Source organism: Taudactylus pleione, unplaced genomic scaffold, assembly GCF_031769625.1.
Source record: "Taudactylus pleione unplaced genomic scaffold, aTauple2 ptg000726l, whole genome shotgun sequence".
Taxonomy (NCBI): Eukaryota; Metazoa; Chordata; class Amphibia; order Anura; family Myobatrachidae; genus Taudactylus; species Taudactylus pleione.
The window spans coordinates 4,672,501-4,685,209 of record NW_028285128.1 but is presented as its reverse complement, the minus strand read 5'-3'; the positions used below and the strand labels follow the sequence as shown (position 1 = coordinate 4,685,209).

General features: G+C 40.8%; 1 protein-coding gene across 4 annotated transcripts in view; it reads right to left on the bottom strand.

Annotated features, from left to right (window-relative positions):
* Positions 1 to 3,898: 3,898 nt before the first annotated feature.
* Positions 3,899 to 12,709, bottom strand: part of PFKFB4 (6-phosphofructo-2-kinase/fructose-2,6-biphosphatase 4) — a 107,567-nt gene continuing 98,756 nt past the window's right edge. For 3 of the 4 annotated variants that reach the window (XM_088456923.1, XM_088456919.1, XM_088456921.1), the window contains exons 10-14: positions 12,149 to 12,253; positions 10,637 to 10,766; positions 9,539 to 9,601; positions 7,882 to 7,946; positions 3,899 to 6,463 (exon numbers count right to left, since the gene is read on the bottom strand). In XM_088456923.1, coding sequence (XP_088313049.1) covers positions 6,404 to 6,463; positions 7,882 to 7,946; positions 9,539 to 9,601; positions 10,637 to 10,766; positions 12,149 to 12,253 — 423 coding nt within the window. In that variant the 3' untranslated portion in view covers positions 3,899 to 6,403. Of the gene's footprint in view, positions 6,464 to 7,881; positions 7,947 to 9,538; positions 9,602 to 10,636; positions 10,832 to 12,148; positions 12,254 to 12,709 lie in introns of those variants that run through there. The other variant, XM_088456922.1, reaches the window with a different exon arrangement.

Here is a 12,709-nt window from a genome sequence, read left to right as displayed (position 1 = left end):
CACGACCCACAAAGACACGCCCCTGTATGTGTGCCAATATTGGGGGTGTTACCGCCCCCATTCTCTGCACACAGTGGGTTTCCCCAGCGCTCCTGCAGCTGCTGGGGAAGCCCACAATCTCTCCCTGCCTGTCTCCATGTCACGGTGACACCATCCGACGGGGTGACACCAAAATAGCAGAGCAGCTCTGCTATTTTGGTGTCACGCCCTCGGATGGTGTCACCCAGTGCGGCCCGCACCCCCCTAGTGACGCCAGTGGATGTGAACCCATCTAACAAACTACAGGTTCAATCTGAGAACAAGCAAGTATTACCCGGTATAAGGAAGAGGTACTTACTATTTCCCTTGTAATTGTTCTAATAGTACAACTGTACATTGTAATTGTTCTAATAGTACATTGTATACAGTCTGCAACCACATGTATACTGGTTATACCACTCTGTCACATGTTATACCTTTTAACTGTACAAATGTCTGGTCTAAGTATCTTCATGAGATTAAGCAGGTATGTTAGGTAAAAATCGAATATTTTGAAAAACAAAATATTCATCGTGATTTGTAAAAGGTTAATACTGTATATATTTCTTGACATTACATAACTTAAATATTTCCCACTTTCTGAAAATGAATGCACAGGAAAACTGGGTTTTTTTTGCAAATCGTAACTTACTCACTCCGACAGAGGCTTAGAACAGTGATGACAAGTGGCCCCCGCAAACCTTCACCTGTGGCCCCCAGCTGGCTGCTCCCAGTCTTATATTCTTTGCTTTGTTAGTTATAATGAATGGATTAATAGAAGATATGAGTCACAAGAATATAGGTGGCGGAAGGATTAATAGACAATTACAAAATGTTGGAAGGATCATAATAAAAAGATAAAAAAATAAATAAAATCACAAATGGGCAATAAGAGGAGGCAGGTAGATGTATGTTCATATTACCCAGTAGATTTTGTTGCAAGTGTTGGTGTGAGGGTGTGTGCGAGGTCTTAATGGCAGAATTCTGGAGCAAATACTGGCATTTTAGAAGGATATGGGCATGTCAATGACCCCTCAGGCCTGTTTTATCATTTCCTAGTAAAATATAATGAGCAGCCCTCCTGAGTATATAAAATCATTCATCCCTGGCCAAGAAGCATCTCATCAGTCTCTCTACCTCAGAGTAAAGGGTTACCCACACAAATAAGCCAGTGGGTTGGCCATAAATTACTTAATGATATCACCATTCTGGCAGGAGAAGTGGGCAAACATGTTCTGCTTCTTTTCTCCTCTCTGGGTAACTGTGAAATGACTTTTTTTTGGCAGAGCCAGGTCTAGCTGCTTGCTACCCTCCAACTCCTTTCTTTCATCCCCAACTCGCACAGCCTCACCCTCCTGGTGATTCTCATCAGCTGTGCCAGCAGGTGGCGTGGTCACACAATTGTTCCAAAGGGGATGTTACAATTACTACTCCTCAGCCTTAATCATCATTGCTTATTCGCTGTTGTACCTGTCTGTCTCTAACTGTGGTAACTGGAGTCCAATTACTCACAGGTGCTTTATATACTCAGCTGTGGCATTCACTGGTTTCCTTTCAAATAATTTGTCTCCAGCTGTTTTAATATCTTTTCTTAAACTTGAATCTAGATATTATGGAAGGTTACCCCAAAGAGCCATTTCATCCAAGTCATGTTTAGTCTATACCAAGGCAAGTGTGAGAAGTTACAAAGGCAAGTCATGAAACCCGAATACTGAGAGTAGCAGACCTGTGGCTCAGCCACCTCCTCCAATCCTAGCTGGATGTCAGATGCTGAGGTTGGATTGCTAAAATCCTTGCTCCTCTGAAAAATATGTGACCTTGTAAAAACCAATGTGTTACCTAACATTACATTATCTGCTTTGTTCCATAGGAAACATTTTATCAACATTGGGCACACTCTTCACAAACCCCCTCAACACACTGTTTTTCATTTCATATTTCTTCTTCAAAGAATTCTGAGCATTTTATTCATGGCTCTGGACAACCTGCATTGGGCAGTAGTTTAACTCCTGGAATTGAAAACTCATCTGAACCTTTCATTGAAAAACCATGAACCCTAAACTGGACTTGTTGCAGTTCAAGAGGACAATATATAAAACCAAAACTTAATTATTGCTTGTATATTCATGGACAGATAAAAATAGCAGCGGAAGTCTCACGCTGCCATAAAACCATCCCTCATTCACATACAGCCATGGCCAAAAGTTTTGATAATGATACATATAATGGTTTTCATAAAGTTTGCTGCTTCAGTGTTTTTAGACCTTTTTGGCAGATGTTACTGTGGTATATTGATGTAAAATTACAAGCATTTCATAAGTGTCAAAGGCTTTTATTGACAATTACATTATGTTTATGCAAAGAGTCAATATTTGCAGTGTTGACCCATCTTTTTCAGGACCTCTAAAATTCACCCTGGCATGCTGTCAATCTACTTCTGGGCCACATACTGACTGACGGACACCCATTCTTGCCTCATCAATGCTTGGAGTTTGTTAGAATTTGTGGGTTTTTGTTTGTCCACCCGCCTATTGAGGATTGACCACAAGTTCTCAATGGGATTAAGGTCTGGGGAGTTTCCTGGTCATGGAACCAAAATGTCGATGTTTTGTTCCCAGAGCCACTTGCCTTATGGCAAGGTGCGCCATCATGCTGGAAAAGGCATTGTTCATCGCCAAACTGTTCTTGGATGGTTGGGAGAAGTTGCTCTTGGAGGATGTTTAGGTAACATTCTTTATTTATGGCTGTGTTCTTAGGCAAAATTGTGAGTGAGCCCACTCCCTTAGCTGAGAAGCAACCTCACACATGAATGGTCTCAGGATGCTTTACTGTTGGCATGACACAGGACTGATGGTGACGAACAATTACTTTTTTTTGGGGGGGGTTCCATGGCCAGGAAACTCCCCAGACCTTAATCCCAGTGAGAACTTGTGGTCAATCCTCAAGAAGCGGGTGGACAAACAAAAACCCACACATTCTGACAAACTCCAAGTATTGATTAGGCAAGAATGGGCGGCCATCAGTCAGTATGTGGCCCAGAAGTTGATTGACAGCATGCCAGGGCGAATTGCAGAGGTCGAAGGGTCAACACTGCAAATATTGACTCTTTGTCAAAGGCTTTTATTGACAATTACATTAAGTTTATGCACTTATGAAATGCTTGTAATTTTACTTCAGTATATCATAGTAACATCTGACAAAAAAGGTCTAAAAACACTGAAGCAGCAAACTTTGTGAAAACCAATACTTGTGTCATTCTCAAAACTTTTGGCCATGGCTGTACTTATATTGCAGCCCAATATAATTCTCTGGGGCTTGCTGTACTGTGGGTTCGCAGCAGATCACGGAAAGGCTAATTCTGCTCACAGTTTATGGAAGTGCAAGCCGATTCAGCCTAGCATGACAAATAAACACGCAACGTCAGCAGCTCACGTGTAATGTAATATACCCTGTAGAGTAGATGAGGGACTACCAATAATATAAGCAAATTCATCACAGCCTCAGCAATGCTGTTATTCTAGACCAGAGGTTCTCAAACTGTTCTCAGGGCCCCACACGGTTCACATTTTCCAGGTCACCCAGCAGGAGCACAGGTGTAGTCTTTAAAATGTATCAGAGATTAATAAGATCCACAGGTGGAGATAATTATTTCACTTGTGATTCTGTGAGGAGACCTGGAAAACCATGCACTGTTTGGGGTCCTGAGGACTGAGTTTGAGAACCTGTGTTCTACACACACCCCCCCTTTGAAACATTTAAACATTGGTCTTTGTTTTGTGCCCAACCCCTTACTTGTAACACATCATCAATAATCACCTTCACAAATCCCATTTTTACGAATAACTCAGACATATTGCAGAAATGACAGAGGAGCCGAAGATAAAGAATGATTGCTTGTATTTAACAATTTCATTCAAGCAGCATTGTAATTACACATACAGAAAGCAATTTGTGCATTAAACAATATTACATTCCCAGAATTTCTTCTTTTTGTCATAACTAAAAGGAGATTTACTTGAAACCCCATAAGGACACAGGGGACATAGTGATAAAGTAACATCACATTTATAGTAATGCTGCAGAGTAAAAAGCAATGCTTTAAAAAAGTGTATCCATCTTCAAGACAGTGTAGGTAGCCATTTTGTGGATGGAGACAATAGTTGGCCTATCAATTCAGCTTGTGACACTAAAGCAGACCTGGCTAACCTGTGGCACTTCAGCTGTTGTGAAACTACAAGTCCCAGCATTCCTTACCAGCTGATTAGAGAGGATATGCTGGGACTTGTAGTTTCACAACAGCTGGAGAGCTACATGTTAGCAAGGCCTGCACTAGGGGGTTGATTCACTAAAGCTTCTACAAAGAAATAAAAGAATATGATTCTCATTGCATCCAATCAGATGCTAGCCAACTTCTAGAATGTACTAGGTACATAATAAAGGATCTGATTGGCTACACTGAAAAATACCTCCAAATTAAAAAAAAAAAAAAAGATTTACTAAATCTACTCCTAAAAAGGCACAAAATGAATACTGTTTCAGAGCACAAAATGGCAGCCTCCGTTGTGTACAGAAGATTGATGCAATTAAATAAAAATGTTACATTATGCAACTTATAAAACCAAAATGTTAAAATGCCAAATGGCTTTAGAGATTAATGGGAATTCATTAATATCCACTCATATCAAAATGCTTTGTACAACACATGCTGAAATACAGTGTCTAGCCAGATTGTAATATAGTAAATGAGGAAGGGGGAGGACATACATGGGGGAAATTAGCTTACAGTATTACAAAAAAGCAAAAACTATTAACAACCTGCAATGAGCATACAGATAATACACAAGAGTCTCCTCTTCATAAAACACACACATACCAATATTTAAAACTGAATGAAAAGCTTCAAAAGATGTGAATGAACAGTTAATGCATGTGTGCAAATATATTTTAACCCTGCTGTATAGACAGTCCTTCATAAATGATTTTGTACTAGACTGTTTTAGACATTTTTACGAAGAGAGAGAGAGAGAATAAAAGACCCTGTGTTTTTGGTGAATTTCATGCAAATGAACCAGACAAGTTATCAAACATTAAGAAAAAAAAAATAAAAAATCCTGTCTTCGATTAAACAAGGACAAGTGTTAATTCACTGCAGAGAAACTGTCCTGTACATATTGCACATTGCTCACTAACCTCAGTACCCAGCAGCTGAAGTGTTAAGCTATTTAACTTTACATGTACAGTATGTATACAAAAAAAATTAAAACTCCAGGAGGAATTTACATACGCCAATCCTTATTCAGATTAAAGCCATTCCTTTTCATGAGTAGAGAAGTAGGTGGACGGAACTAAATTGGTGGCTTCCTGTGGGCACATGTTCAATATTAATATTGTGCACAGCTATATGACAGAGGGCAGGTGCAGAACCCTCTGACAGGAAGGGGCTGAAATAACTTATTGTGCAGGTATGTACTATGGTTTAATGCTAGGTATGTAGTCATTAGGTTGACATTTAAATACTAAATAATGGACTTTAAATTCTGCACCAGGTGATCCTGAAGCTTCTTGTAAATCTACAGTATTGCTGTGAAGCAGGCTAACGTTCATACTATAGCTCAGGAAGAGCTGGTTATACAGTAGGAGATTTCCTTATCTCTGTAGGTTCACAGTTTTACTTTTCTTTTTACGTTGTGCCAAAAGGTCCGAGGGATATTCGTTTTACAGTCAAACCCCAGGATATTGCAGACAATCACACAACACAAGGATATATCTCTCCTGGCAGTGCAACTTCTTTCAATAGTACTAGTGCCAAATGCTTTAAGTTATATCCCAGAATCGTGTAACATAAGGGAACCTAATATATATATTTAGAAGTCTACTTTACACATCTGATCTGTAGAGGAGGTAGATTTATGCAGCACTCTAGAGAGGCCTGCCCCCTGGTGGAGCACATTATCACTGTACAATGAGAAGCTGTTTTCCACACTGGAGTGTTCCAAGGCACACACAGCATACAGATCACAGCTGGAACTTCGCTCTATATTTACACTACATCTAATAAAATGGAAGCCATGCAATGACTGTACATTTATTGGGGGGGGGGGGGTGGACATTTTTTCTGTAAAAGTCAAGCCCAATATATACGGTCACCTGCAAAGGTATTCCTAATATAAAAATACAGGAGTGGTAAAAGGTAAAAATAAAGATCACATCTTGTACAGTATTTGTGACAAACATTCTTACACCAAAGACTAAGAACTAAACGGCTTCTGCTGTCGCACTGATCAGAGTGTTGGTCATGATTATAGCTGCTGATTTTCCTATCTCCATCAGCTGCCAGAGGGTCCTTCAGTGTAACAGAGGAATAAAAGATAAGTCACACCCATGGCTAAAAGTGGTTTGGTACAGTCTGCAAAGCGTCTTCACTGGAGCGGTCCACATCAACATTCTAAATAGGGGGTGAAAATATTAAAATTAACAAACTGATATATTCCATAAATAAAAGAATTTGAAGAATTTTTTTTTTAAAAAGACAACACGCCTTGATCGGTCTATACAATTAGTCTAGCAACAATGTACAGCAGTGTTACTGCTGTGTATTACAGAGTCTGAGATAAAGGGCCCCTGTCAAGTTCCTCACAGAATTCAGCCATATTTACTGGTTGTACATAAGCGTTCATGAGAAATCAGCTATCAGATCCAGGTCTCATACTTTAGTAAGTTTGTCACTTATGAAGAAAAGGGCAGTAAGCTTACCAGGATAAATGACAAAACTTCCATAGACTCCCATACTAATATATCCTATGCCTTCCTTGCAAGGGAAAGATTGCATATTTATGAATATTGGTAAAAAGTTGACAAAAAGAATTCTCTCACAGATTCAGTAGACAATTACAATATTACATGATTTGCATAACATTGGTAAATGAGTTAAGGAAGCTCGCATACACATCGGTCTACAGATAATAGCTTATTTTTATTTTTTTGGACAGCCAGAAGTTGCCTTTTCGATGCTTCAATTAATGAGGACTTCAATCATGCCCCAAATCAAATTCTGATGTCATTGCAATTTGCTCATTATATACATATACACCATAGAAATGTAAAAATTAAAGTAAATGTTTTTTTTTTTTTTTAAGAATAATAAAGCAATTATAAACATTAGCCAAAGATTGAGATCAATTGGGTAGCAGGCAATTGGTTGCGACAGCATAGTCAGAAAATAAATAAAAAGTAGAGGCACCAATATTAGTAGGTCCACGATGGTCGGGCACAGTAATCAGGGCAGCCTCAGATGGCCGGGATATATCTACGTTCTATGGAGCAGAACCAGACAATAATGTAGCAGGATTTCAAACGGATTGGTATGAACTTATCACAACAAACTTAAAATAAAGGGAGGTAAAAAGAACCATAGCATAATGAGGGGGGGGGGCCGGCTCATGTGACTTGTACAGAACATGGGACTGACTGGCTCACACGAAGGCAGGCTGTGCACCAGGAACACAGACACAAGTGTCATTTGTCATGGAAAACGGTTCTGCATTAAAGCCCAATAGTGTCTGTCCTCTCCAACACATTAAGGCTGCTCATCACCAAAAATGACTGGCTAGTGATTGTTTTATTCCCTTATAGCCTGGTGTTGTGATGGACTAAGTGTTGCTGCCACCATCAATGACAACTTAATATGCTCTGCTGTAAACTGAAATCTATTTCCCTACAGCAATCCCATGTAAACAAAAAATACATACGGTCTATTTCATGTAAATACTTGGCCAGCAGTTCCTTACAGTAGCAAGCTATGGATTAAAGCCAACGTATTAGATTCCCACTACCCTCATTGTCAGTCCACATTAGGATGCTTACCTCTGGTTTATTCCTGTGTGTATTCACAGCTTCCACATTCAGGCCGATAGCTTCCACTTTACAACCTGGGCAAGAGAGAAGAGGCCAAACTGTCTATTCATAGCTTTATAAACTGGTAGATCAACTTAAAAATCGGTAATGGTATAGGCATTTATATTGCCCACGCTCTTGAAAGATATTTTCAATTAAATAGTTCAGCATATTCAGGTTCCTTTGCTCGTGTCTTTACTTCAGGTGGACCTGTCATCTAAAAGACAGTATTATCTGGGCTGGTCCCATGTTTTTATAGAAAACAGCCTAACAATTCACCAGGAAAGTCATCCACTATGTAGCCAGTACACCCACTAACCAATTGCAAAAGTTCAATCCCACTACTGCATTGCATCACTAAGTGAAGGCTACAGGTAAACTTCAAAGTACAAAGTCACAAGACCTCACGCCAAAAGAAAGGTCAATGTCAACGGCCATTACAAGAGTAGAGGTGACAGAGATCTCTTAAGAGCTATGAAAGAAACTGAAAAGACTGGAAGATCAAGGCTTCTGGGAAACATCCACAACAAGCACAAGATGGACAGTTGAGATGTTTTACTAGATTGCCATTTCTAGTTATTTTAACGCTCACCCATTGGTTTGAGTAGGGCTGGGTACCCACTTGGCGATATATCGTTTGTTCTATCGACAAGCGATAGATATCGTGATCGCCATTGGCACGCGTGTACACCCGATATGTCTGAACGACGACATTCAGACATATCAGGTCGGCCATGAAGCACAGCTGATGCCTCTGCAGGTGTGTATGGATGACCCGCCGACCGCCTGTACACTTGATGCAGGGACCAGCAACATGGACCATCTCAACTTGGTGGGCAGATTTAAATTCCCACCCAGGTATGATGTCAGCCCAGACGCATCACATACATGGAAGTGTCTGTTTTATGAGCTAAGCCAACAAATTCACAAGAATGTTAAAACCCATCAGTACACAAGAAATCGGTCAGATCACTGAGGCACAGGGCCTGATTCAGACCCGGTTGCAAGCGCTGTGTGCTCGCAGCCGGGTCGATGGTGGGCCAGTGCGCATGCGCACGGCGGAGCTGGCTCAGTCGTGCGCGTGATCCGGATAGCGATGGGCAATCCGTCGCTCTGGGTCTCGTACCAAAGGGGGCGTGCTGTCGATGTTGAGTGACAGCGCGCCCCCTTTGGTGGGTGGGCCGGGGGAGTGGCTGCCCAAACGGAGGCATTCCCATGTGAACGCCTCCGTTTGGGGGCGGCCCTACTGACATCACAAGTGATGTCAGTGGGAGAGATTTCGGCTCTGTTAGAGCCGAAATCTGTCTGGGGCTTGCGGCAACGAGACCCTATCACAAGGGTCTCGTCGCAAGCCCGATGGTCGAGATGGTCTTGACCATCGCAACCATCTTCCTGGCCGCTCACTATAGCTGTGGGTGCTCACCCACAGCTATGTGAGCGGCCAGGAGGCAGTTCTAAAAATAAAAAAGACCGGCCCTGATTCAGGGCGAGCGGTCTGTCGGAGCGTCCGGCTCTGAATCAGGGCCACAGGTCAGCGTGTGGAAGCAGTTGTAGTTATGCACAGTACAAAATGTAGAAGTCGTACCCAGATTTATAATAGTTCTATAACAAGATACAAATGTCTTACCATAAGCTACAGGAGTGAGCTTCAATACAGTATGCAGGGGGCACTTGAGGTAAGGCAACCGTTCTGTAAAACGAACAAGACAAAAGGACAGAATTCTTTATGCATTCTTTACACTGACAGACATGTTAGCCACTCAAAGCCAATTCTCAAGTCAACACCTGTGCATCCACAGATGCGTGGATGGAGACAGCCTTCTGTGCATGTACTCTGCCCTTCAAAAGAAACCAACTTAAAAACAATTTTAAGAAAATGCGGCGCATGCAATGCGATGTAAATTAGCTGGAAAAGTAAAACCAAAAAAATATATAAATGAATAGATAAATAAGCAAAGAAATAAACAAATACTGTGTGAGCGACCTATGTAAATATATAAAAAGCAAGTTTAATATGCAGAATCCAAATGTTATTAATTACCAGACATTTGCCCTTTATTTGGACCTTTTATTACCTACCATCTTGGAATTGAGACTTCGTTCCATAAACAAGCAACGCCTTGCCGGAACCCTACCATTTGGGAGCATTCTACAGCCAAGGGACTGCACAAGCTGCAGGTTATTCCAACCCTGCTGGATTTCTATCATTGCACCCTATAGGACTGAGCAGGCACCCAGTAATTATATTTGAAGCCCCCACTGACTATGTACAACACTTTTGCAATAGATGGATGGGTCCTCATCTGTGGTGTTTTAAAATACCCATTTTACAGTATTTCTTTTGAATACTATGTACATAACCGTATAATCGTGTTTGTTATAACATTTGGATTATGCGTATTAAACTTGCTTTTTATATATTTGCATAGGTCACTCACACAGTATTTGTTTATTTATTTATCTATTAACTGATATATTTTTTGGTTATACTTTTCCAGTTAATTTACATTGCATTTGCCGCATCTTCTTAAAATTGTTTTTAAGTTTGTTTCTTTTGATATCCTTCCTGGGAGACTACCCAGGGTATGTGGCAGTATTTTCACTTTATGCGTGTGCATTTTATTATGCTGGTTTATTGATAATATGTTACGAACACACAGGGACTGGCCCTAGCCAGCGCCTAACATTTGTGGCTTTCACAATTTTTTCTGTACTCTGCCCTTACCTGCAGTCTTATCCAAGAAATAAGCCAATAGGCAGCGCATGACGGCTTGATGGCATATAACCAGCACATTCTCCTGACGTTCCAGCTCCATGATGACTGGTTCAAGACGCTGCACCAGATCTTCATAGGACTGCAAATAGATAAGGTGATTGCTGATGCACAGAGCAGAAGAGTCCATGGTGGGATAATCCCCATCTATGAAAGTGAAATGGTTAATTCTACACAATAGATGTTTTTGTACAGCAAACTGAGAACAGCCAACACAAAATTGTTCCCCATCCCCACCAGGTAACATCTGTGGAAACAGCCGAAATAAAACAAATAGCGATTTGTTACACATGCTGACACAACACTGGATCATTATCTAGAGGGAGCAATGAATCTACTTAGTCACCTGCAACTACATTTAAGATGTAAATTGTGTACTATTCCAGGACATTACTTAGGCCGGCTACACACTTGGCCAATATTGGCACGACAAACTGTGCATAACTGCTAGTGTGTAGGCACTATTGCGCGCTCCCGTGGGCTCTATGAGTCATTTTCTGGTCGGCCGTGCTGCACGGCCAACCGGAAGATATCGCATGCAATTTGGTGCCAATCGTATAGTGTGTATAGCCAACCGGACGACAAGACGATATGTCGGTCCGATTTGGCCACTTTTGACGTCATATGTTGCCAGTGATCGTTGTGTGTATGGGAGCAGCGATAAATCGTATACGATCAAACGATACAATATATCGTTTGGTCGTATGCGATATAGGACAGTGTGTACGCTCAATATCGTTTGTTCTGGCCTCAAGGGAAATTGGATGTAAAATCGTTCGGGTGTGTATCCACCCTAAGAAGGGTGGACTGATAGTCTAACAGCAATTATATGTCCATCTGTGGAACATCAGCCGCTGCAATCAGATTTCCCAGACTCCAGAAGTATATTAGTATTGTTATGTGGACTTTTCTGTTTTAAAGTTAGTCTGGTATATTATAGTGAGGTCAATGGTGTAAATGCTTGTAATTAACAGCTGGCAATTCCCCTTAAAATAAGAAACCGTCTTGTTACGGCTATTAGGCAGGTCGGTGAAGGGAGGTAATTGCAGTGATAAACAGCACACAGCTGTTCTTGTGTGCTAATGCATCCTGGCATGCTGTATATAGATAACAAACAAGAAAACAGCTTTGTCCACATTTATGGATTATATGTAAGAGACCATGAATGTATTTGTAAAAGCAAAAAAGTGTCTATTGAATTAGGTCAACACCAAACTGTAAGCGGGTTATGTTCCACAAATGATGCACAGGATGTACATTTTCCCTCCGCAATAAATGAGGTTTAGAATACCGGAAATCTAATAAATTTTCTATTATTTAGTAATTAAAGGCCTGACACGGTTTTGGGACTAGTCCCAGGCTCCACATAACGAGATGTAATGATCAGCGCCTTTGCCAAATAAGATGCAGTGAGTTCACAGTCACATAATGCACCAGTTTCCCAATCCCAGCAAACCCACTGACCTCTCCTTTTGGATACCGGTATCTGTATTTATCTTGGTCACGCAGGGCGAACTCCAGAGGATGGGATTCTTGTATTTCCTCATACCGCATCTCCTCGCACACACCCTAGCAGAGACACAACAGAACCAATACTATTAAGCACAAGTATCAAGGTCTCACAGGAGTTAAACAAAATCTTAAACATACATAAATCATTAATAGAATTCTAATATCTGCTATGGGTCAGATAGCTCCGATTTGATGAAGTATTTATGGCTTAAACAACTGTGGTATGAACACAATGTAATATGTTTAAGCTTAAGGAAATGCTGAAAATCAAACCTGAAATAAAGGTTATTAGTTTATTTTCACCAACCTGTATACTGATACATTTTAAAAGGACACATATTCAGCCGTTAAAGGGGTTTCATACTTTAAATACATATCTAGTTAATACCCTCCTATCCTTATATTACTTCCTCTGGGAATTCCAAAGATGAAAGAATTTAGCAGGAGCCACAGAACTCGCATACATCCTAGACCTCTGCTGATCAGCTATGGCGCCACTATACTCTCTCCATG